This window comes from Chanos chanos, chromosome 2 (genome assembly GCF_902362185.1).
Source record: "Chanos chanos chromosome 2, fChaCha1.1, whole genome shotgun sequence".
NCBI lineage: Eukaryota > Metazoa > Chordata > Actinopteri > Gonorynchiformes > Chanidae > Chanos > Chanos chanos.
This window is the reverse complement of record NC_044496.1, coordinates 1,055,338-1,082,500: the sequence shown is the minus strand read 5'-3', so window position 1 is coordinate 1,082,500 and position 27,163 is coordinate 1,055,338. Positions and strand designations below refer to the sequence as shown.

The 27,163-nt window shown below is 46.2% G+C and overlaps 3 protein-coding genes across 3 annotated transcripts in view; 2 read left to right on the top strand and 1 right to left on the bottom strand.

Annotated features, from left to right (window-relative positions):
- homer2 (homer scaffold protein 2) overlaps window positions 1–2,730 on the top strand; it is a 28,336-nt gene extending 25,606 nt beyond the window's left edge. Inside the window, exon 9 of the mRNA XM_030765743.1 lies at window positions 2,529–2,730. Within this exon, the coding sequence (XP_030621603.1) occupies window positions 2,529–2,717 (189 nt within the window). The 3' untranslated portion in view covers window positions 2,718–2,730. The remainder of the gene's footprint in view (window positions 1–2,528) is intronic.
- A 3,594-nt stretch (window positions 2,731–6,324) lies between these two features.
- On the bottom strand, window positions 6,325–20,928 carry whamm (WASP homolog associated with actin, golgi membranes and microtubules). Its single transcript, XM_030764916.1, has 10 exons — window positions 20,334–20,928; window positions 17,112–17,285; window positions 16,244–16,394; window positions 14,938–15,107; window positions 12,689–12,854; window positions 10,899–11,089; window positions 9,179–9,265; window positions 8,951–9,046; window positions 8,193–8,622; window positions 6,325–7,391 (listed from the first exon to the last, which is right to left on the bottom strand). Exons 1-10 carry the CDS (start codon window positions 20,904–20,906, stop codon window positions 7,093–7,095), a joined length of 2,337 nt encoding a protein of 778 aa, XP_030620776.1. The 5' UTR covers window positions 20,907–20,928; the 3' UTR covers window positions 6,325–7,092.
- A 700-nt stretch (window positions 20,929–21,628) lies between these two features.
- Window positions 21,629–27,061, top strand: fsd2 (fibronectin type III and SPRY domain containing 2). The gene is made up of 12 exons (XM_030793268.1): window positions 21,629–22,099; window positions 22,340–22,435; window positions 22,642–22,875; window positions 23,115–23,137; window positions 23,421–23,542; window positions 23,904–24,062; window positions 24,185–24,319; window positions 24,409–24,562; window positions 24,828–24,961; window positions 25,927–26,059; window positions 26,251–26,427; window positions 26,809–27,061. Exons 1-12 carry the CDS (start codon window positions 21,629–21,631, stop codon window positions 27,059–27,061), a joined length of 2,091 nt encoding a protein of 696 aa, XP_030649128.1.
- Window positions 27,062–27,163: the final 102 nt, after the last annotated feature.

Below are 27,163 nucleotides of genomic sequence, written 5' to 3'. Positions count from 1 at the left end.
TCAGACACACCCCGCACACTCCTCACACACGCCACAGCGTTGCCAAACACGGGTTGTGTCAGGTCTCAGAGGAGTGTCTGTGATGGAGGTGAGACACTGTCACACGGGTGGAGTATTGTGTCAGGTCTCAGAGGAGTGTCTGTGATGGAGGTGAGACACTGTCACACGGGTGGAGTATTGTGTCAGGTCTCAGAGGAGTGTCTGTGATGGAGGTAGTACTGGAGGTGAGACACTGTCACACGGGTGGAGTGTTGCCCTTTCATACTGCCCTAAAGATCACATGACACAGATGATAGTAACAACATTCTCTCTCTGTTTTGTCATCAGCGCAGTCCCTCCATGAGCTATGGTTGTCTCCTTGCTCAGAACCGTCTGTGCACGGTTACCTTCAGTAACAGAGAGAGACATTGTTTTCACTTAAAAATACAAAATACTCCGCTTTATTTACGTATAATTCCTTTTTTTCTAAACATAATTATTTTCGATTGTGTAGAATAGTTTTTCTAAGGTTTAACATTATTGCTGAAAACGGTCTTGAAAATAATAATAATAAAAAAAAAAACCCATTTCTGTCACGTATGATGCCAGTTTCTCATTCTGATTGGCTTGGTTGTGTAAAGTGTGAGGGAGTGTTGACAGTGTTTTGTTCTTCTGAGTGTTTCTGAACAGAGGTTTTCTCTGAGGCCACGGAGCGGCTCTTAAAATAGCTCCATTAATGCTGATGGTGAGTTTACTCTGCCACACAAGTTCAGAGCTCCTCATATACTGCATTTCAAATGAGACGCCCGGCCTGTGTCAGAGCTCCTCATATACTGCATTTCAAATGAAACGCCCAGGCTGTGTCAGAGCTCCTCATATACTGCATTTCAAATGAAACGCCCAGCCTGTGTCAGGGCTCCTCATATACTGCATTTCAAATGAAACGCCCAGGCTGTGTCAGGGCTCCTCATATACTGCATTTCAAATGAAACGCCCAGCCTGTGTCAGGGCTCCTCATATACTGCATTTCAAATGAAACGCCCAGCCTGTGTCAGGGCTCCTCATATACTGCATTTCAAATGAAACGCCCAGCCTGTGTCAGAGCTCCTCATATACTGCATTTCAAATGAAACGCCCAGGCTGTGTCAGGGCTCCTCATATACTGCATTTCAAATGAAACGCCCAGCCTGTGTCAGAGCTCCTCATATACTGCATTTCAAATGAAACGCCCAGCCTGTGTCAGGGCTCCTCATATACTGCATTTCAAATGAAACGCCCGGCCTGTGTCAGGGCTCCTCATATACTGCATTTCAAATGAAACGCCCGGCCTGTGTCAGAGCTCCTCATATACTGCATTTCAAATGAAACGCCCAGGCTGTGTCAGGGCTCCTCATATACTGCATTTCAAATGAAACGCCCAGCCTGTGTCAGGGCTCCTCATATACTGCATTTCAAATGAAACGCCCAGCCTGTGTCAGAGCTCCTCATATACTGCATTTCAAATGAAACGCCCAGCCTGTGTCAGGGCTCCTCATATACTGCATTTCAAATGAAACGCCCGGCCTGTGTCAGGGCTCCTCATATACTGCATTTCAAATGAAACGCCCGGCCTGTGTCAGAGCTCCTCATATACTGCATTTCAAATGAAACGCCCGGCCTGTGTCAGAGCTCCTCATATACTGCATTTCAAATGAGACGCCCGGCCTGTGTCAGGGCTCCTCATATACTGCATTTCAAATGAGACGCCCAGCCTGTGTCAGAGCTCCTCATATACTGCATTTCAAATGAGACGCCCAGCCTGTGTCAGGGCTCCTCATATACTGCATTTCAAATGAAACGCCCAGCCTGTGTCAGGGCTCCTCATATACTGCATTTCAAATGAAACGCCCAGCCTGTGTCAGAGCTCCTCATATACTGCATTTCAAATGAAACGCCCAGGCTGTGTCAGGGCTCCGTGTGAGCGCTGGCAGACCGCTGTGACATGATGTGGACAGAATTCCTGAGCCCGTGACGAGCTGAGCGAGTCGTCCTTTACGCCAGAGGAACACACCTGTTACTGTGGAGAGCTGCCTGGAATCCCGAGATTCCCGTTTCTCTGGGGCCGAACGCAACCACTCGCTCACTTTTATTTATTGATTGATTTATTTTCCGTGAGAAAAGACGTCACTTCGCAGCTGATGCTTTCGTCGCCCGGTTGTCACGTGCTGAGTGAAACCTGCCAAATTCACTGCTACAAATCTCAAACTATTTAAAGGCATGGCCCAGCCAAACGAGTCATGTTACTAGAGTCAGCTGGAAAATCTGACAGACAGACAGCTGTGTAAGTTTAGATCCTCTCCAGTCAGGACTGCGTGGCTGCGTTTCTTCAGACAGAAGCTGAGCCTTCTGATGGTCCTTCTCAGTGTAACCAGCCTGTGAACCGTGGAACCGGGCTGTGGTACCTGTTTGTCAGTAGAATATTGTTTGAGTACAATATTGTTGGAGTAGAATATTGTTGGAGTAGAATATTGTATTCTCTAATGATTCTGTTGCTCCTTGTGTCTGTGCAGACTGCTGAGGCGGCGAATAAGGATTTGGCGGCGAAGATTGAGGTTCTCCAGGGTGACGTGGAGGACAGTCAGCAGAAACAGGGCCACATGAAGATGGAACTGAAGAAGTTTATGGATATTTTGGATGGCAAGATCGACGAGCTCCATGAAGTGAGACAGGGACTGTCCAAACTGGGCATTGATAACTGAGGCCGGGGGGGGGGGCAGGAGGAGCCGGATGCATGACGGGGTGGGGGGTGGGCGTTGGGGGTTAAGTGATGGGAGCAGAGCGCCATAGCGCCATTACCCAGGGAGGGTTCCTCTTGGAAACCAAAATCCGCTGTAAACATCTGAGGCGTGAGGGAGAGATGGCCGAGATGCCCCCCCCCCTCCCCCAGTGCTCCTGCTAACACACTGTCAGCATTCTGGAATGAGCCATCCTCACACCCTGCCCAGTGACACTTGGTCTTTGGGGAGACACATCTTAGAAACAGGTGGAGGGTCCTGTCTTTCTGCTTGTCTGTCTGTATGTCTGTCTGTCTGCCTGTTTATGCAGTCCTGCATTGTTGCAGGAACTGAACTTGTTGGATAAAAGAGGGGACGTCTTTAAGGGCTAGTGGTGAAGTGTTTAGCACAGCAGCAGTAAAGTAATATTGGGTCTTTCTGTGGACACAGAGGGCAGGTGTGTTGGGAGAAGTAAGCGTTATTTGTGGTGATCTCAGGTGAGTTTGAATAGTTTGTTCTCGTTTGATATGCACATACACACACACTAAGTGCCTCAGTCTGGAACCTCTCTCAGCTGAATCAGACCCGCGCCTCTGGGTTCCGACCCAGTCCACAGGCCGGAGAATTCACTCAGTCTCCCCTTTGATATTTGTCCAAAGACACAGCAAACGGGATCCTGCATCATGTCTCATCCCACCACAAGACAAACATGATGACGGAGAGAACCTGAGTCGTCAGTAAATATTTTAATAAGCATATGAAATGAGTCTGTCTTTGGAGGGAGGGGGGGGGGTGAAAGGTGAAGTGGGCGGGCACGCCCTGTGGATGCTGGGCCATTTGTAAACTGGATATTCTCACTCACACACTCAAGTGCAATACCTGCTTTAAATGAAGGAAGTGAGGAAGTCCTGTAGTGATTTGTGTGTGTGATTTGTCTACACGGTGTGCAAGTTCGTATGTGCATATGAGTGAAATATGTTCGTGGCTATTCGGTTAAATGGGGGAAAAAAAACAAAAACAGTAGTGTGCACTGATGCCCAAAGCTATGCTATAAAGCATTTGGAATGGTTGCTGTGGTCAGAATTTTGTGTCTGTAAAATGCATATTTTGTCAATTTGCTAAACAAAAGTCTTTTAAATTTGTAGTTGACGTACCAATATGTGCTTCCCAGCCTCCTTTCTCTTTTTAACGGTGAAAGTTTTTGGTGAGGGGATGTGTAAGTGTACTTTCTTACAGCCACCATGGGCCGAGGCCTTCAATACAAGCTAGCGTGGTTTTCCTAACCCCGCGTCTGGATTCACTCTCTGTATGTCTAGAACTAACCCCGCGTCTGGATTCACTCTCTGTATGGTCATCCCTGCGTGCAGTGGAAGAACACTCTAGCTGTTTTGCGTTCAGACACTATATTGACTCTTTCTGAGGGGGTGTTGTGTTTTTATTTATTTTTTTGTTTGTTTTGTTTTGCCCTTCGTTTTAAAAGATGTGAAAAAGCAACACTATTGGAATGCTGTACTCAAATCACAAATGTCATGTAATGAAATATTTGTGAGAAAACGTGAATATGCTCTAACCGTACTGTCAATGTTGAACTTTTGTCGCACACGGCGGTGTTAGCTCGTGACGGACTTCTGCGCCTGTTCCTTGCCGCATTTCTAAAGACTTGCATCTCCCACCACTCCTGACTTCCACTGGGACATCCTTAACCTTCTTTTGATTGATTAAATTCCTATCAAACAACTCATCTCCACTTCTGTGGTTTTTTTTGTTTGTTTGTTAACAGATATCTGCTGAAATATAGTTTAGTTACAAACCCATCCGTCTTCCCGTTTCTCCGTACTCAGTAGATAGTGTGATGCAGGTGTGAACAGGCTCCACAGAATCCAGTTTCTGTACATCACAGATATTAGGGACTCTTTGTGTGATCACCAATGCAAAATCCTCGTTGTACCAACTCCGTGTACGGACGTTTTGACTGCATTCATTTGATATGTTATTACATCAGAGTACACTTACTGTCAGACGACGGACACGGGACGGGGTGAAAAGTCTCATGTTGTTCTATTAAGACGGAGTTGGGTTTGCTCTCCCCTCAAGGTAGCGCGAATGTTCGGGGTTTGAGAGGAGGTAAAATGACATCGAGGAGTAAGAAGAGTGTTAACTTCAGCTTTGTTTTAGAAATGGCTGCAATGACTGGGTAAGAAGACATGTTGCCTTGGCAACTTGATCCCACACACTCGTGGTATTGATTCGTCTCTTGGTGGCAGCGGCTAGGTAAATCCGCCACGCTGACGATGAGATGTTTAAGGGCACCGTGAGTGTTATGCTTCGTAAAGTTTTAATGATCGGATTCAAATGATGAGCAAATAACCTGAAATAATGTGAATAATACACTAAATGGAGATGCCTGCAACGAAAATGAGATGGTTTTCTCTATGAAAATAAAGACTTTTTTAAAGCAACAGCGAATTCTTGTACATTCTTGTACCCATTTGTCAGCAGTCACTAGGAATCGGGAGGTGAAGTGCTTTTGCCATTTTTTTTCTTCCTTTCTGCTTTTGCAGTTGTTTATATTGTAAAATCTTTGACAGATGTAGACCCAGGGGCTTGTCTGCATTCCTGCTGAAATCTTTGAGTTCACTGTGAGTGGGTGAGTAAAACATAATTGTGTTGCAGAGATATTACCGTAGGCTACCGCTGCTAAGCCGGCCTGTTTCCATAGTAACACGGTTGCCGGGAATCCTTGTTGCTTTGTGAGTTTGCTCAGTACCTGAGATGTGTTCCTGCTCTAGTGTCCGCTCTGGTACCAGCACCTGCGGCACCGTCACCTGAGCCCGCCCTCACGCAGCGTAATTAACCCATCATCAGAGCACATGGAATCAAACGATGTATCGAAAATATAACGTAGAAAAGTGTACGGGCCATGCTCCCTTAATGGGACAAATCCCCTTCAGAACCCTGCAAACCATAAATACATTAGCACAGATTTTATCTGAACGACAGATATCATTGTCTTAGACTTACAAATACAACCTCTGACTCCCTAAGGCCTACATAGCCTGCCATATGCTGAGTAGCAGGAGTGAGGGTGTCAGTGTGTTTCTGACCAGTAGAGGGCAGCACACGCGACCAAGCTTATACCTGTGTGTTAATCAAAGATTCCAAATCGATCTGTCCTGACTCTCAAACCACCTCGGCTTGGATTAGATGACAGATTAGAGACAACAGTACAAACTTGGGCAAAGAGTCGTCAATCAGGCGTAATGTGAGACTGTTAGATTAGTCTGGAAATCTTCCCGCTTCAGATCTTCATAAGCAATGAAATGACCATTTGTGGGTGGCAGCAGTTACCGGTACAGACCTGCAAATGAAGCCTATTCCCCACATGTGTCACAGTGTGTCACTGGAGACCTGACCTTTCAGATAAAGGACACAGTGCAAAACTCACATTTTCTGATCAACTCCATAATCAACAACTGCATGAGTAAACATCAAGGCACATTAGCATGTTTAATCCGCTCTCTCGACAAACAATAAAACAGCAAAATAAAAAATCAGAGAAACAGAGACTTACAGAGGAGGGGGGGGAGGGGGGGTGTTCACAAATCAGTGCAGTTTCTCTTGTAAATCTTCCATTTCCAAACGAGTGATTCAGCTGTTTGCGTTACATTCTGTTCTGCGATGCATGCACAGTTGTAGGTCATTAAAGAACAGAAAACAGCCATCACCGTTTCATCTGAAAGGCAATATTCTTTATAGACTTGATTACTGATATTATGGCATTTTTTTTTGATGGAAATTGTGATAAAGAAACTCAAAGATAACTAACTACTGTTTCTACTCAGTGCCAAGCCCGTCGGATCAAAGACAACCACCTCAGAGTAACAAACATTCACTAAATTCAACATAACGTGTCGGCATTCCCTAGAACAGTTAAACATACAGCACGAAGGTCATTAGCGTAAACGCTAAAGGAAAAACACTCACACAGAATAAAATCAACGTTATGACTGCCTGAATATTTCTGTTGGATCTTGGGGACGTGGAACAAGCCGAAATGGTTTAGTCAAGGGAAGAGCTTTTCCGATTTGAGTGGATTTCATGTTGTCTTATCTCAGAGAAGTATTCCACGTCTGTCAGGACGGCGTGGACGAGAGAAGACCAAGACGATGGACCGTGAGGACGGAACTGTCATTTGTTCCTCAGTCCAGCTGGACCGGATCAGACCTGCCCTGCTCCAGTCTGCTACTCCCCACATCACACACTCTCTGATTCATCACATCAAATACACTCGGCAGTGGAGGAACAGAAGTGCTTGTGTAATAGACCTTCGGCCAATGAGAGGTGGATGCGACCGCCTAGCCTAACTGTCCCACTCTCCTGATTGGCTTTCGCCCTGATCTTCATCGTCGGAGTCAGAAGACACCCTCTTCATCCTCTGCATGGCAGCCTTGATGCTGCGCTCCAGCTCCGTGTCTTTGTTGGCGGGGGCGTTGACAGGCCGCTGGACCTTCTTGAGCTTCACGCCCTGTCGGATGGCGCTCAGGATTTTGTCCCTAGGGTTCTCCTGCGGACCGCCCGTGGGCGGGGGGGCAGCAGGCTGGACTTTCCTAAGCTGGAGGTGCCCCCTCTGCAGAGACGCCAACACCTCATCCATGGAGCCTGGTGTTTGGTTTCATCACGGAAAATTGCAACACATAATCAATTATTAAGGCATCTATTCATTATTATAATTATTACTGTTCATACATAGTTATTTATAAGTTTGTATTAGGTTCCTGGTGAAATACACAATAATGTAGGACTAGTCACACAGCCAGGTCCTGAGAGAGCTTCTACTCATTTATCAAAGCCAGTGCTGGGATCAGCCAGCCCAGAACACACTCTGTCACTTTACATTTACAGAACACTTTTCTGGTGAGAGGTGGAGTCTCATAAATAAACCTTGGCAGAGCCGGCCAATAACATGTGATCATAGACCTGGTTTCCTTTAAACCAGGGGTGGGAAAATCCAGTCCTGGAGGGCCATGATCATGGTTTCTTGTCAGCTAACTAAGGTGAAAATCAACAGGTAACTAAGGTGAAAACAAAAACCAGCAGGACACTAGCCCTCCAGGACCGGATTTGCCCACCACTGCTTTAGACTCTTACCTATGTTCTGTTTGAGGTTTGATCACAGACCTGGTTTCTTTTAGACTCTTACCTATGTTCTGTTTGAGGTTTGATCACAGACCTGGTTTCTTTTAGACTCTTACCTATGTTCTGTTTGAGGTTTGATCACAGACCTGGTTTCTTTTAGACTCTTACCTATGTTCTGTTTGAGGTTTGATCACAGACCTGGTTTCCTTTAGACTCTTACCTATGTTCTGTTTGAGGTTTGATCATAGACCTGGTTTCTTTTAGACTCTTACCTATGTTCTGTTTGAGGTTGGGTCACAGACCTGGTTTCTTTTAGACTCTTACCTATGTTCTGTTTGAGGGTGTTCTTGGCAGGAAAAGGCAGAGCCTCTTTCTCACTCAGCGGCTGAGCTTCATCGCCAGGCTGTGTGGGCGTGGGAAGGAGAGGCAGGCCTGGGGGAGGTGGAGGAGGGGGAGGTGGAGGAGGTGGTAGAGGAGGAGGAGGGGGAGGTGGGGGAGGTGGGGAGTTGACAGTCTGATCTGGAGGCACGGCCCCTGATCCACTGGGCAGAAATATCTGGACAGGTATATCTTTAGGCTTCTTGCTCTTCTTTTTGCTGGTGGATCTGGGCACTTGCTGAGGGGAGGGTGTTGCTCCACTGGGGGGTGGAGTCAGGCTGATAATAGACATTGGCTGGGCGGAGTCTTCGCTGGAGGGTACCGGCGAGGTCAGCTTTGATCGGGGAGTTTTGAACACATACTGGCCCTGTCTCTTCTGAAATCAGACACAAGGTTTACACACATTTCTCTGATCAGACACAAGGTTTACACACATTTCTCTGATCAGACTTTTCAGGGCAGCTTCATTAAGACCCTCAGAGGGCAGCTGTGCTGACGCTGGCCTTTATAAATAAAGCTGCTATGGCGTAAGCAGAGGGACGTATTACAGAGACACGCTGAGGAAATGAGAGGGTAGGAGCTGATAGGGCTGCCTGGGGACAGGGAAGAGACAGCCACGGCTAGGGTCTCATCTCTGCTGTCTCACAGCTCACGGCTGTCTCACAGCTCACGGCTGTCTGGAGGAATGACTGTTAGGTAATTACCTCTCTGAAAGAACGCAGTCTGCTCAGGGTCTTCTCTCTCTCCTGATTCACCCACTCCTTCCTCTGCTGGTCCTCCTCTTTCCTCTTCTCTCTTTTCTGTAGAGACACACACACACACACACGCACACACACATACGCACACACACGCATACAGAGGCTGTGAGCTAATGGTCGTTTACTGTCAGAGCCCCCGTGGGCAGGTTTGGCCTGGTTACCGTGGAGACTCACCAGATGGACTCCGTGGTGCTGTATAAAGTGAGCTGAGGTCTGCTGAGCCAGTCTTTGCTTTTGTTCGTGTGCCTCCATACACTGATCCTGCAGAGGAGACAACACAAAGGCTTCACTCATCTCCATCACACACAGTCACAGCACAGCCTCTTCATCAAACCCTCCACGGCTCACAACATCACACACCTTAAAGGTGTGAATTTTTTTTATTATTTTATGCGTGTGTATTTTTTTTTTTTTGAAGTGTTTAACACTTTGGCCTTTAAACACATCTAAAGATAGAAACGTAATTGTCTGAGCAGTCATCAGCATCCCAAGGGAGAAGGACACACACACACACAGACACACACAAACACACAGCTGTACAGTACAACTAACTCCCTGACATACATAAAGACTTGTCTTATATCCATTCAGTGTCAGCTGTAATTGTGTATCTGACAATATTCACATGCCTCTTTGCATGAACCTTCAAACCCTCAGCCACACGGCGTGACTCCATCTCACATCAGCTCCAACCCTCAGTCACACTGCATGACTCCATCTCACATCAGCTCCAACCCTCGGTCACACTGCGTGACTCCATCTCACATCAGCTCAAACCCTCGGTCACACGGCGTGACTCCATCTCACATCAGCTCAAACCCTCGGTCACACGGCGTGACTCCATCTCACATCAGCTCAAACCCTCAGTCACACTGCATGACTCCATCTCACATCAGCTCAAACCTCAGAATCACATTTCTATGCGGGCATCCAAGCCCAGAGTGTCTGAGGATCACTGGGTGAGGGATCCAGCCCAGGAAACTGCAGGTTGTTGGGTTGAATCCCAGCCAGACCAGGCTGACTGTAGGGTCCTCCCTGCGGCTGCTGCCTAGACCAACACACGTCACCCCGTCCCTGTGACTCCTCATCACAGCCCAGAGGCTCGAGCGCTGCCCCCAATCTCCATATCCCCCTCGCTCCATCAGCCAATCAACCCCCAATCCCCACATCCCCCTCGCTCCGTCAGCCAATCAACCCCCAATCCCCACATCCCCCTCGCTCCGTCAGCCAATCAACCTCCAATCCCCACATCCCCCTCACTCCATCAGCCAATCAACCCCCGATCCCCACATCCCCCTCACTCCATCAGCCAATCAACCCCCGATCCCCACATCCCCCTCACTCCGTCAGCCAATCAACCCCCAATCCCCACATCCCCCTCACTCCGTCAGCCAATCAACCCCCAATCCCCACATCCCCCTCGCTCCATCAGCCAATCAACCCCCAATCCCCACATCCCCCTCACTCCGTCAGCCAATCAACCCCCAATCCCCAAATCCCCCTCGCTCCGTCAGCCAATCAGTCTTTTCATCAATGCGGACACGCAGTCACCTGACACTGCAGTAGTCAGAGTCAAGCCTTTACACAGAACTCTCTGGATAACTTCAGCACAACAGTGTACAGAGCGAAACGCACACACACACATACACACACACACACACATACATACACACACACACACACACATACACACACACTTAATACCAGGCAGAACTCAGCTGCTCAGACAAGTCTAAGTTTCATATCACTACTCCTGCCGTTCTGCAGGAAGTCCTCATATAATCTCTGTTTATGATGTATAATCCTAATCTGGCCTCCAGTAGACTGGGGATGCAGGAGGTGAGTGTGTAACAGTGGGGGCATTTATGAACAGCAGTCGGGTTTCAGTGGGCACCTTCTTATTGCGCAGATAAGCCCGTCTGGCACAGATGGATCCTCTCTTGGTCTCGAGCAGCTGCAGGCGGCGGCTCAGCTTTCTGACGGAGACGGTAGAGTCGTGCTGGGATCCGCTCAGATCCTGCATCATGGACTGGAGCTCCTCCGCATCTTCACAGGCGTCGTAATAAACGACTTCCTCCTTCCGCTCTGAAACAAAAACACACATACCCTCAGACCTCAGGTGGCTACGTTTTCTCTCCCTCGCTCTGTTCATACAATCCTCATTTCATTGGTGCAGTTACTCATGTTTCATCCTGACGCTTTACTCTAGCTCAGTATATTGGTCTTTTTGAATTCACTCAGCAGCCGACATCAGCACGGCCTGTCTCAGCCCCTCCCCTGACCCTGTCTTCAGTCAGACGTCACTGACCCAGCTGGCAGCGTAGTCTTTAACACAGCACAGCACAGCACCGTCCCCACACTCTTCACTATCTAATCTAGGAGTCATAACAAACATTCACATTCCACAGTGTCATCAGGACATGTGTCCTCGGCGTGTTCTGTCACCAGACAGACACTGAAACTCACCAGACTGACACTGAAACTCACCAGACTGACACTGAAACTCACCAGACAGACACTGAAATTCACCAGACAGACACTGAAACTCACCAGACTGACACTGAAACTCACCAGACAGACACTGAAATTCACCAGACAGACACTGAAATTCACCAGACAGACACTGGAATTCACCAGACAGACACTGAAATTCACCAGACAGACACTGGAATTCAGCTAAATGGATTTTTACTTCAGCCCCTTCTCATCTTTATGCCAGTGTTCCCAGTAGGGCGCCACCCGCCCAGACCCCAGCCCATGAGCTCCACTTTTAAGCCCCCCCCCCCCAAGGACACCACTTTATCTCTGCCTGTGTGTTCTTCTGAAAGTTCCAGATTCACAGTCATCAGGACTGGTGTATGTGTTTGTGTATGTGTGTGTGTGTTTTTTTTATTGTGTTATAAGTAAAGACAAAAGCCAGTCCTACAAACAGACAGAAACAGACAGATCATTCCCTGAGGGCTGTAATTAGGGGCTTTTACAAGCACAACTGATCTGAAGTGAATGTGCTTTTGTGGCACTGTTTCAAACAGAGTGCAGTGAAAACATCAAAGCATATGCAGCGAACCCATGCTACTATTTCAGATCTCTAATTTTAAAAACAAAAAAACCAAAAAAACACTTTTCACTTTGTGTGAACTAAAAGCTGCCACGCCACTTTCCAAACCCAAACCTCTGAGGTGTTTTTACGCCCTGCATGCCTCAAACAGAGGAGCCAAGTGCTGAAAAAACAACACGCGTGTGAAAAATTAGGCTAGTTTTCAGTTTATCCTCAAGACGCGGTTCAGGCAACAGATGCTGGGACATTTTTACCTCAAACTGGCAGCTGCGGCTGTGTGTGAGTGTATTCGGCAGTAACACTTTTAATCTGTGTGTGAGTGTATTCGGCAGTAATACTTTTAATCTGTGTGTGAGTGCATTCGGCAGTAATACTTTTAATCTGTGTGTGAGTGCATTTGGCAGTAATACTTTTAATCTGTGTGTGAGTGCATTTGGCAGTAATACTTTTAATCTGTGTGTGAGTGCATTTGGCAGTAATACTTTTAATCTGTGTGTGAGTGTATTCGGCAGTAATACTTTTAATCTGTGTGTGAGTGTATTTGGCAGTAGTACCTGTAATCTGTTTGTGAGTGCATTTGGCAGTCATACTTTTAATCTGTGTGTGAGTGCATTCAGCAGTAATACCTTTAATCTGTCGCCGAATGCTGTCAATCTGAGCCACCAGTAGCAGCTCCTCGTTTTTCAGGATTTCAAACTTGACGTCATACAACTCCAGCTGAGCCTCGTAAAACTGCAGCTCTAACTGGTCCACGGCAATGATGCCGTCCTTCTGCTCCGACAGACTCTCCATCTGCAGCCAGAGAACAGACAGTCATCTTCATCAACAACAGCATCCTCATCCTCATCAATAACAGCTGCCGCAGCAGCAGAGGGGTCGGGGGGCAGTTTGGAAGTCCGGCCCACAGCAGCACCAGTGTGACACTTACAAAGCTATACCTGCGCCTCCACCCCCCCCCCCCCCCCCCCCCCCCCCCCCCACACCCCCCTCCCACCCTCACGCAAAAGAGTCTCCGCCAGCCTGTACACTTCACCCTCCTTAAAAGTGAAGCGGCAACACAACTGAACTTTTGATTTTAATAAATCTGAATTCCCTCTTCTACCACCAGAAATCACCAAAGGCACTTCTGTGGTGACTGATCATGTTCATTTATAATATTCATAACATCAGTCATTTCGTTAGCGTCATCTGGACCCGGTGAGTTTGCCCGCATGACAGACTTTACAGCTTTCGCTCTGAGACCGTTTCTATCCTGACATATATCAGCTGCTGATCTGCAATGCTGCATGACATCTTTATTTTCATGATACTTTTAGAATATGACTTTAATTACAGAGTATAATGATTTATGACATACACTGTCATTTTTATTACACATTTAGAGTAATGATTTTTCATAGACATACTCAGAATATGATTCTTATGATATATTTCCTGCAGGATTTTTATGACACACTTAGAAAATTGTTTATATGGCATAATTAGAACACGATCGTTTTTTACAGTACTTCCTCAGTCTGGTAAGAACAGACATTGATGGCCTCTATCTTCTGACCGCTTAGCAATTTCAGTTCATCAGTTCATGTCTGAAACTCTCTTTGTGCAGGGTAACGTTTGTGGAGTGTGTTGTTGTGAGTTCGTATGGAATGACATCATTTAGGACGGATCTCTGACACAATGACCTCAGCCCCGTTTCTGCTCTCACACTGATGCAGCCTGTGAGGTTTTCCTCTGTCCGGGGCAAACCTGCTTTTCCGGCGTGTTCTCCACCGGCTGTTGCTGTGGAAATCTGCTGCTGCCTGTGTGTTCTGTTCTGTTCTGTTCTGTTCTGCTCTGCTCTGCTCTGCTCTGCTCAGCTGATAATCTAACTGGGTCAGACCCAAGGCTCACGGTCACTAAAACACACAGCATGTCATGATGGTGTCACGGTCACTAAAACACACAGCATGTTATGATGGTGTCACGGTCATTAAAACATACAGCATGTCATGATGGTGTCACGGTCATTAAAACACACAGCATGTCATGATGGTGTCACGGTCACTAAAACACACAGCATGTTATGATGGTGTCACGGTCACTAAAACACACAGCATGTCATGATGGTGTCACGGTCACTAAAACACACAGCATGTCATGATGGTGTCACGGTCATTAAAACACACAGCATGTCATGATGGTGTCACGGTCATTAAAACACACAGCATGTCATGATGGTGTCACGGTCACTAAAACACACAGCATGTCATGATGGTGTCACGGTCACTAAAACACACAGCATGTCATGATGGTGTCACGGTCATTAAAACACACAGCATGTCATGACGGTGTCACGGTCATTAAAACATACAGCATGTCATGATGGTGTCACGGTCATTAAAACGTACAGCATGTCATGATGGTGTCACGGTCATTAAAACACACAGCATGTCATGATGGTGTCACGGTCATTAAACATACAGCATGTCATGATGGTGTCACGGTCACTAAAACACACAGCATGTCATGATGGTGTCACGGTCACTAAAACACACAGCATGTCATGATGGTGTCACGGTCACTAAAACACACAGCATGTCATGATGGTGTCATTCTTGTGCGGTGACTGTCATGTCAGGTCCCAGAATACACAGTTACACCCTCCAGACATACACACACACGGGCACTTACAAACACACACACACACACATGCACGGACGCACTCACACACAGAGACACTCACAAACACATACAAACATGCGTGCACACATAACCCAGACACACACACACACACACTAACAAATATGCACACACGCTCGTGCGCACACGCACACACACGCACGCACACACGCGCACGCGCACACACACACACACACACACACATAGAGCTTGTCACCTGCTCTCTGATCTCCTCTTTCTTGTGACTCAGACACATTTCCTTGGCTCTCATGTGCTGCAGCGTCTCCTTGGCGAGGAGAAACTTCAGCTTCTCCAGTCTGGGGGAGGCAGAGGCCCAGGAGGCCTGGCCAAACCGCCTCTTATCCTCCTCCATCTGCTTCAGCATGCCTGTGGATCACCATCCCATCAGTTCATCACACACACACACACACATATACACACATACACACACACACACACACACACACACACACTCACACACACACAACACACACACACACACACACACACACACACGCATATACATACACACACACACACACACACACACACACAACACACACACACACACAACACACACACACACACACACACATATACATACACACACACACAACACACACACACACACACACACACATATACATACACACACACACACACACACACACACAACACACACAACACACACAAACACACACATTATCTCTCCTCTACTCACACAACACACACAATACCTCTAAAATAATAACACAACACACACAATACCTCTCTAATAATAACACAACACACACAATATCTCCAATAATAACACACCACAAACAATACCTCTAATAATAACACAACACACACATTACCTCAAATCTACTCACACAACACACACATTACCTCTCAAATAATAACACAACACACACACACATTACCTGTAATAATAACACAACACACACATTACCTCTCAAATAATGACACACACACACATCACCACTAATAATACCACACACACACACATCACCACTAATAAGACCACACACACACACACACATCACCACTAATAATACCACACACACATACATTACCTCTCAAATAATAACACACACACACACATCACCACTAATAATACCACACACACACACACACACACATCACCACTAATAATACCACACACACACACACATCACCACTAATAATACCACACACACACACACATCACCACTAATAATACCACACACACACACACATCACCACTAATAATACCACACACACACACATCACCACTAATAATACCACACACACACACACATCACCACTAATAATACCACACACACGCACACACATCACCACTAATAATACCACACACACATCACCACTAATAATACCACACACACACAGACACACACACACATCACCACTAATAATACCACACACACACACACACACATCACCACTAATAATACCACACACACACACATCACCACTAATAATACCACACACACACACACACACACACGCACACACAGACACACCTGCCAGTGCTCTGGACGTCTCCTTGAAGAAGCTGACGGTGATGTCCTGTATGGAGGCCACTGCGTCCTCCGCTCTCCTCCTCCACTCCTCCGCCTCCCTCTCCAGCTCCGCTATCCTCTTCGGACCCAGCTCCTCAAACTCTAAGGATTTCTGTGTGTGTGGAGAAACGAGGAGGAGAAAGACGCCCTGTCAGCGGTTCTCTCTTACCCTGTCAAAATGCCCACTTTTCTTTCTGTGTTATTTCAGATGACAGTTTGGTCTCTGCCGTCTGCAGCGGTATGAGAAAAATGATGAATGAATTTTCACAGAACTGCCCTCACACCCTGTTTTCAGACCGTGCGTTTGACCGGAGCGACAGGACACGGCCTAAGAGATCCCTGTCGCAAAAGTATGACCTGCTATGCACTGACACAAATGGCTTTACTAAGGAACTGCAATAAGCTCATTTCACTGAATAATGAAGGGCTTGTCCACTGGAGCATCATCCACAGAACAATCATGAATTAAATTGAAAAGGCAAATGAGTGCCAGTGATGTGGTCGGGTTGATGACGGCTTTGCCTGACCCACGATCACATGACTGAAACAGGCACTTTTAAAACGTTGGTCAGACTTTTCATTTAACAGTGTAATGAGGAGACCAGAGCGCTGAGGCCACTTCTGCTCCTGTCGTTAAACCTGACAGACGTTAAAAAGATTTGAATCATGTTTGTGTGACTTACTGCTCGTCATGGATCTGAGGGAATTCACTGTGACTGACAGAGCAGGTGAGGGCAAGTATAAACCGTGATGGATTTATTAGCATCACTCAACATAAAGCATCTGAACCTATTCATACTCCCACCCAGTAAAATGAACTGGTTCCTACCAGGATCTCCATTTTGCAGAGCATGGCCAGTTCTCTCATATCTCGGAAAGGCTGCAGCAGGTACTGGTACAATACTGTTGCCACGGTTACTAATTCTTTGTAAGCCTCGTCCTCTTCGTCATAAATCTTTAAGAGAAGGACCATCCTGTCTGCACGCTTGTGCCCCTGCAGCGTCTGGAAGGAGGCATAAAAACGCATGTGATTTCACTGTATTCACACCATCAGGGCTGTAAAACAGGGTTAAAAGCAGGGTTCACATTTACAGCTGCAAACACAGTATAAAACAAACACCAGTGTATTTCTATCTCCAGATCAACGGTCACTGACACAGATATGACATTCTTTAACTGTAACCCCTCATTGACTTATTCATTAACTCAGTGTTTCCCAGGAGGACTGTGGGGAATCTGCTCTCTTAGAGCAGGGAGAGATTTGTGTGTGTGTGTGTTAGAGGGAGAGATGTGTGTGTGTGTGTGTGTGTGTGTGTGTGTGTGTGTTAGAGGGAGAAATGTGTGTGTGTGTGTGTGTGTGTGTTAGAGGGAGAAATGTGTGTGTGTGTGTGTGTGTGTGTGTATGTGTGTGTGTGTGTGTTAGAGGGAGAGGTGTGTGTGTGTGTGTGTGTGTGTGTGTGTGTGTATGTGTTAGAGGGAGAGGTGTGTGTGTGTGTGTGTGTGATAGAGGGAGAGATGTGTTCGGAAGAACAAGTAAGAACAAGTTCTCTCTTACTGACATATTGGTCCATTAGAATGCTTATCCTGACATTATTAGCACCATTTTTCTGATATTCTGTTAAAGTAAATGAATATTTGCCTTTGGTTTTTGTAGCTTACATTTTGAGACTGGATGAGTGTAGAAATGTATGAGTTTGACTGGCTGAAAGTGAAGTATCCAGCACACAGCCAAAATCAGCCGAATTATCCAGACTCCCATGAGAATGAACAAGCTCAATGTTACCAAGACTCATAAACTCACACGCACGCAAGAAAGACAACACGTTTTCTTCCATTTGATCTTTACAAAAAAATGCTTATTTTGAACCTCACTGTCAACATTTGCACAACCACTAATGGAATGGCCACTTAATGAAGTTCTGAGGTCCTTATGGAAAATTGTGCATTTTTTATAAAAACAAATAAATAAAAACCAAAAGCCAAACATTTGGATGTACTGACACACTGGGCGGTCAGCACTCTAATGGGCTTGTATGGGAAAAGGAGTGAACCTGCCCTGATCAGGTGTTAGTGCGATACAGTGTCATGTGTGTTAGTGCGATACAGTGTCATGTGTGTTAGTGCGGTGCAGTATCATAGTTGTCTCTCTGTTGGATGGAGAGTATGACGCTGCGTGTCATGTGACACACATCACTGGTGAAGACTCTGTGCAGACGTCCTGCGGTTCTGTGAGAGCTGCTCAGAGACATATGATGACTGAGTGTTGCTGGCTGTGTGAGTCATGACTGTTTCTCTCTCTCTCTCTCTCTCTCTCTCTCTCTCCCTCTCTTTCTCTCTCTCTCTCTCTCTCTCTCTCTCTCTCCCTCTCTCTCTCTCTCTCTTTCTCTCTCCCTCTCTCTCTCCCTCCCCTCTCTCCCCCTCTCCCTCCCTCTCTCTCTCTCTCCTCTCTCTCTACAGAACTCCCTCCACACCGCCCACTGCTGCTGGCCTCAGACCAACTCAGGCGGGGGACGGGAAACCCACACTTTTCTCACTGACAGTGAGGAACTAATCCACCATCAGTGTACACCCACAAAATTAAATATGAACAATATCACTGTACACCCCCAGAATTAAATACGAACAATATCACTGTACACCCCCAGAATTAAATACGAACAATATCACTGTACACCCCCAGAATTAAATATGAACAATATCACTGTACACCCCCAGAATTAAATATGAACAATATCGACTCACTGGACTCCATACAGAGAGCTTCGGCTATAGAAGAGTTCACTGACATGCATGACAAACATATCATCCACTGGCCTCATCCTCTACGGCTTCGGATTCAAGACATGACTCTCACAAATCCCATTCCTCTGAGACAGTGGTTATGGAGGATCTGAACACACATCATTGTTCAGCTGGTAAATAATCGTCTCTCAGACGTAGTGTGTTTATTTAATCTGTCCTGTGTGATTCTGTCTGCCCAGCGGACGTCTGTGATACCTGCTTCATCTCTTCTTTTTTCACAAAAGTCTGGTCCTCCCTGTCTCACTGCGCCTGAATGTCTTAACTGCACCCACAGTAGCGGGATGTGTCGCCTGTGTTGTCAGCTCATGGAGATTTCCCACTTTCTTTCCTGTTTAAGATCTACAACACGGAATGTACGGTGAGCTCATTACTGTCCCCATCACTGAAGGAATTTTAAATGACAGAAATACAGAGGATTTTTAAATGGGTGTGGCACTGTATAACTATTTGGGAAACTCTATTTACTTTTTTGTATGTGAGAGTCTCATTAGAATTTGTGCATGTGAAACACGGGTGCCAATTTAAACACGTGCTACAATACAGCACAGCGCACGCGCCAGTCTGCAATATAACCTTCTGTGGGTGCAATTACCGATGTGGACATAGTTCAAGGAAGGGGGGGGGGGGCCCAGAAGGCTTAAAACCTCAGAGGTTCAACCTCCCACCTACCGGATGCAAATTTTACTTTTAGTTTTTAATTTTACTCTGATCCACACAGTCCCGAGGGAGAGAAAAGAGAAAGCGAAACGTTCTAACATTTCTGCGGCCTTAATCAGCATGAAAAGTAGTGCTCCACCTAGCTTTGGCTGAAAACCACGAGTTACACACAGTGAGAAAGCTCAAGGGCTTTTAACAAAGCATTTATTCTCGACCTAAGACAAAGCTGCGCCTTGATACTTTAAAAAAAACACTCCATAGCACTTTCCCAGGCAGCGGAAACCTGGCTGTTCGCATTTACGTCAAAATGACATTTAACGTCAGCGCGCCTGCGCATGTGAAAAAGCCACTTATAATGGTGAGCACCGTGACATGTCTTCATCCATGTACTAAAAAGATATACCGTTTCTTGAACACTTTACGTCGCTCTACTGAAAGAAACGGTGCGCATATGAATAGTTCGGACAGTTTGTGTTATAAACAGAGACGGCCGACGCTTTAGTTCGTCAGAGGCCTTTCTGCATTGTCATGTTGCTCAACTATCTCTGTCAATAGCTGTCATTTCGAAAGGTAAACTGGTGGAACCACTTACCTGTCGCAGATGTTCTTTCGCTCTATCAACTTCGTCTTGCATAGTTTTTCTTTTAAACTCCTGTAGATTCTCAAAGTATTCTTCAACCTCTTGTTCAGTCTGATTGAATAATGAATCCAACACGATCTTGCGGCCGCAGACATCAATTGCGGTGCTGAAATATTTTTCGAGATGACGGCAAGGTGCATCTAGGTCTTTTTCATGTTCGTCTGGATTGGCAGTTCGCCCGTAAAATATCAGGTCCCATATGTTCCCCTCCTCAAAGTCCGATAAGTCAGGAAAATACGGCGCCAGGACATCACAAACCCCTGTAAGCTGACGATGGACATTTTTCAGATCATTAACGGAGAACAGTCCAGCCCAGCTAGTGTCCGTTTCTCCGGGTCCAAGTTCTCCTTTACGCCTCTGTCTCTGAAGAGTTCTGTTATGACAAGTGACAGCAAACTTGGATTCTATAGCATTCCACTGTACAATAAATCCGAGCTTAAAAGTGTCCGTGTCATCAAATATGTTACTTTTGATTGCGACCCAGCCATCTAAACTGTCCATGCGCTCAAAGTCCCCACAATTCATCTTCAGTTAACATGCATAACTTGTACTCCGTTCCTGTGTTTACACCGTCCGCCATTTGTATGACGTATTCTCTCTATCATTTCAACTTTGACCCCTCAATCACATGTTCGGGGATTTCCAAGTTTCAGTCAGGCCGTGCCGTGCATAAATATAAGCACCGCTACTGTATAATTTTAGATATTGAGAAAGAATGTATGATTTTGGCATATCTGTGCAGGGTGCAACTTTGTTTACCCATGCATCTGCTGAAATGTATGGTCTATTGACTTTGAATGTATATGGCCGGTCAAACCCGACAGTGAGCGGGTGATATTTGAGAGGCGCGCGTGCCTGTTCTGGCCAGCTCTATTTTTGTCACAAGCCCGTCTTTTCTGCAGCTCTCCAAGTTTGTATTGCGACTAAGAGGCGCTGCTTTCCCCCCCTTAAATAACTGGTTTTGCTGAAGGAAAACAGGAATAAACTGAAGAGTAAATCGCACAGAAGAGTAAGTTTAGGCGTTTAAATGATCCGGAACTGTGTATATATTTTGTGAAACTAGACATCTCATAGGTAAAACGAAAACCGTTTAAAAAAGTTTCGCTGTTAACAAGGTTACTGGGAATTAAAGCGCGCATGTGTGAGGAAGGTCTCTTTGATTAGTTTTTTTTAAATCAAATTCTGTCCAGTTCATAGAAATGAACTTTTTGTTAACTCTTATATTTTACCAGGATACTAGTGTCAACATGGACCTCTATGAGATTAGGGGACGGCTGGATGTCATAGCAGAGGAGATTGCACTGAGTGAAGACGAGGACCCCGCGCCTGTGGATGAAGGCTCAAAAGAAGTCAGTAAGGAGCCCTTTGTTCTTGTCACAAAAAAACAGCCAGATCCTCCCGCGTCTACTTTTCAGCGTTTCTCGGTGGGCACAAATGAATCCCTTACATTTGAACCGTACGTGCCATCAGATGAAGATGAGCCCAGTGATCAGAGGGCCGTAGCTGGGCTGTTACTGGGCAGTGATGATGTATTTGCAGGAGAACCGCTTGACAATACTGAGGAAATGGTGGAGGGGCTAACGGCAAAAAGTGAGAGCGATCCTCCAGATGTTTTCTGCATGGACTGCAGAACTCCCACCCGAGGTTTCCAGAGGCGTTTTGGCCCCCACAAAAATCACAGGGTTGTTCTCATGGCCAAAGCAGCAGAGGAAATTAAGGTACACAGAAATCAGTCCATCATATGAGTGAATCTGCTCATGTGCACACCTCCATAGACATCATACCACTGAACTTTTTAAAAGACACTTAGATACTTTATTTATTTTGCCACGCAACAGTGTTGGTGGTAATTGTTTCGGTACCACATGGTGGCTCAGTTCCAGTGCAAACAGAAAGAGAGAAGCAAACATACTGATAAAGGCATTGTTCTGTGGTCATTGTGTATTTTGCTTGTCTAGAATGAACTGAACAAAACCAAGGGGAAGTTGGGAGAAAAGATAACTCAAATGGAGAATTTTGCAAGCAACTTGGAGGAAATCTTTATCACTGTAGAGGTAAAATATATGTTTTTCATAGTGTGTTTGCTTTTAATGAATTTTACTAGTGCATGAATTTGGCATATGAGTATAAAATTAGTGGTTATTACAATATCAAATTCTATTCAAAGAACAAATTAAAAGCGGTCCACTATTCACACAACCATGTTAAACACGTGAGAAGATGCAGGACAGCTCATGGAGACGCTGAATTCTGTGTGTAGGAGAATTTTGGCAGACAGGAACAGAACTTGGAGCAGCACTACAACGACGTCCTTCAGACCTTGTCGCAGCGCTACGATGAGCGGGCGTCGGCCCTGGAGGAGGAGAAGAAGGCGAAACTGGAGGCTCTGTACACACAGCTCCTGGACTGTGGAAAAACACTGGACACCTCCAAAGAACTGATAGAGACCGCACAAGAACTCTACCGCAACGAGAACAAGTTTGCCTTTCTCCAGGTTTGTTTTTGTTTGTTTGTTTGTCGTTTTCTCTTTAACCACTGGGGTTGAAGTCTTGTAAAATCCTGTATCACCACAGATGTAATAGAGCTGCCTCTTGATTAATGATTTGTGTGTTTTGACTTTTAAATGAATGAAAAATATTCTGTTCTCATTTTTGTCAGTGTAATTTATGTGATATTTTAATGTAAAGCAACAAGTAATGTGAATTTTCATTTTCTTTCTTTTTAAATGGGCAGGCGGTAATGCCAGTCATTGAGAGGTACTGGAGAATGGAGTGTTGGTCTGCTTTATAGTGTACTGGTTTTCAGCATGGTACTGTGTCGGCTGTGTGAACACCATTGTGTGCATAAAGGCTCAACGGGAAATATCAGTGGTTATAATTTTAACCAAACTAAACTATACGGTTGTGCTATTAAAATTGCCTTTGCATTGTTGTGAATGAGATGCTGAGAAAGTGAGGCTTTGAATGTGTTCAGAACAAACAGGAGTGTTTCTCCAGCATTGCTCTGAGTGATGAGGCCTCTTCCTGTCTGACCCAACAGGATCGAGCAGTTTGCTACAGATGAACCAGACCTCAAACTCTCTGCGTCTCTCGAGTTTGAAACTCCAATAGCTGATTTGTCTGACGTCAAACAAATGATGGACTCAATTAATGCTATCCCAGGTTTGATCATACATTTAAATGACGATGATTACTGTTGTGTAATGTCAAACTGATGTCTGTTACTCATCACACACATGGAGTAAGTAATTCAGCCCTTCAAACATTCTGAAGAGATTTGCTCAGTGACTAATCACCCCATTACCTGTCCTTTTGAACAGGCAACATTTTACTGTATGTATTATTATTATTATTTTCAAGAACTTCTGAGATCATTTTTGGGTAGTTTTTACAGTGCATGTGATGAAACACAGTGTCTGGATTGGGTGGGACTGATATGAATGTCATTTAGGGTTAGGTTAAACACTAGATGTTTCGGATAACGTTGTGATGAGAATGTAAAGACATCACTCTGTCACCGTAGCGCCCTCGGCTCCAGTAATGAACCCCCAGATTCCCGGCTCGGCCTTGCAGACGTGCGTGCGCGTGTGCTGGAGCCTCTTCTCAGACGACACCGTCGAGTACTATGAGCTATACAGTCGACTCGTCTCTGAGGACATCAGCCAGGAGATGGACACAGAAGGCAAGGCCCAGACTAAAGCCCACTGACCACAAAACCACCATCAAAACCATTCTTCAGCCTGTCCCTGTCTTCTCTTTAACATCCGAGTGATCCAACTCAAAACATCCTGTCTGTTCTCCCAGCTTCTATGGTGAAGGTGAAGGAGACACACTGCACTGTTAGCAACTTGCTTCCCAATGCACAGTATGAGTTTTGGGTCACAGCCACAAATACGACTGGCATAAGCCCTGCCAGCGAGAAAGCTGTTTATATGACAGGTAATTCACTTTGCCTCTTCATTATACTGAAAACTGCTTAAATTCACTCCTCATGACATGTGGTACTGACACATCCCTGCTGTGTGCAGTTCCAGCACCACCAGTAATAAAGCCAAGAGAGTGCACCAGTTGTCAAGACGCCGCACTTATCCGCTGGGAGTCCGGGAACACGAACCCCGTGGACTCCTACACCGTGGAGCTGAGTGAGGTTTCTGCTGACAACACCGAGAGCTCCATCACTGAGTAAGCATCCTGTCCACGGGATCTCTGTACGATGCCGGTCATGGAGCCCATCCTAACTGCACAACTGTTGTCTTGAGCTGGACCTTTATGTAATGGAAACAATGTGTGTGTGTGTGCGTGTGTGTATAGAGGCTTGTCCCTGAGCCCCAGAGAGCACGGGACAGAGGTGCACAGTCAGGACCCAGAGGGCTATATATAGGATCTGGCCTGCACTTTTCAGCAAGTATGGTTTGTTCTGTTGTTCTGCCTGATCTCCCTCTCTCAGGTCCATAGTGGCCATCCCAACCTGTGAGTGCCTCCTTCAGTTACAGACAGGGAAGCGTTACCTCATCTCAGTGAGAGCCGTCAACATCGGCGGGCCCAGTGAGAGGAGTCAGCCCATTACTGTGTCTACAACAGGTAAACATACACACACAACCCCTCTACAGCGTCACACACACACACAGACAACCCCTCTACAGCATAACACACATTAACAGGTAAAGATACACACAGACAACCCCTCTACAGCGTAACACACAGCAACTGTTCACACATTTAATCTGCTTCACAAACTCTTACTGTAGTATAAGATGGACATGATACCAGAGGAGACCAGGACCCAGAAAATGAAACCCTCCTTGTTTTTCACTCCATTTCACTTCCAGACTTACAGATCCTCTGAATGCATTTTTCCCACTGATCTACTCACCGTATGCACGCTTCAGAGGGGAAAGGTAGCTGTACTATGGAAAAGAACTCACATACTGAAGAGACCTGACACACCATCTGATTAGAGCTCACAGAGACATGGCCACAGGCCCGTTTGTATGTTTAAACATGAAAATGTGTGACTGCTTGTCACTGAACATGACTCTGACAGCGGGCTGTAACCCAGCGCTCTGATTGGCTGACTGAGGTTGTGGACAGTCAGGGGGGGGGGACAATGGGCTGTAACCCAGGGCTGTGATTGGCTGACTGAGGCTCATTCACCATCCTGGGCTGACTAATTCCAGCATGGCTTTGACTGTGGGATCAAAGCTTAACTTACATGCCCATGTCTGAGCGCCCACACCCCTTTGGGTCCTTCAGGGGAAAAACAAAAACAAAAAAACCCATTACTCTGTACGTTACCTTCTCATTCTGGCCAATCAGAGCCATCCCCATGACAGAGCCACGCCCCTTCCTCATATGGACAGTGTTCGGTGAATGAAGGATTTGCACCAAACACACTATGTTGAGGTTACAGACTTGTCTAACCATAGTTATATTTTCCGGTGCCGGATCTGAATTCTGTTTCATATTACTTCCTGACAAACGGTCTCCTGGCTGTGTGTTTGTTCCTGATGTTTAAACTCTCATTCTGAGCTCACTGTCTCACACAGGCACCTTTTTCCACCTGCTGGAGGACACAGCCCACCCGTGTCTGTCCGTGTCCGGGGACGGCTTCACCATGTTCTACTTGGATGAGGAACTTCCTCTAAGTGAAATGACCTTCAGTGACAATACGTTCGCAAGGTACATCCACCAAGGTCAAATTACATGCCAAGGTCAATTTACACACTTCTTTAAAAACCAGCTCAGTCTGAGAGCACATCACAGGGAGCAGTGCAGCACCGATGTCGGGGATGTTTCTTGCTGTTTGGTGAGCCGTAGAGTTGGGTTGGGTGGGTGTGCTGGTCTGACATCACGGCGTGTTCTTTGTGAAGGTGTGTGGCAGTGCTGGGTGACCTGATTCCCATCAGGGGCAAGTACTACTGGGAAGTGGAGGTGGAGGAGAGCACAGAGTACAGGATTGGTGTGGCCTACGAGGACACGCAGAGGAACTCGTATCTGGGGGGAAACAACTCGTCTTGGTGTATGAGACACGTTTTGACTCCGTCCAGGTAAGGAAACCACCTCAGTGTTTTTATGGTGGGCACGCTCTGCAATGACTTCATCAAATCTGCAAGTCTCTCAAAAAAAAACAAACATAAAACACCACTGAAAATGTCACAGCTTCCCCACCCGCTAAAGCACACGCATTACAAAGCACACAAAAAGGTGAACTGGCAAATGCTCACAGAATACCATTACTGTATCGCTGTTGCCATGGTAACTCTATTCCACTGAATTGTCACTTAAGGGTTTGGTCTGTGCCAAGACTGCACAAGCTGCAGAGGAAAATCAGTCTTTTTCACACACACACACACACACACACACACACTCAGGGCAGCATTACTGTTAAGCAGAAGGCATAAACAACTCAAATTCTCATCTTCCTTTAGACACAAATATGAGTTTCTGCACAACGGCTGGACTCCCGACATCAGGATAACGGAGCATCCACTGAAGATCGGAGTGTATCTGGACTATGACCAAGGAAAGCTGTCGTTTTTCAACGCAGACCTGGCCCAGCACCTCTATACCTTTCACTGCCAGTTTCTCCATTACGTGCTTCCCTGTTTCGCCCTGGACAACCCCGGAGCCCTCACTCTGCTCAACGGCATGGCTATTCCCGACTACGCCAAACTGCCATGACCCCCCCCCCCAGTCACGCGCCGGAAACCTCAAAACAGTTACGCTCCGAGAGGCAAAAACCACCAACAAAAATCATTTGTTCAGGAAGCACCATGGACTAGT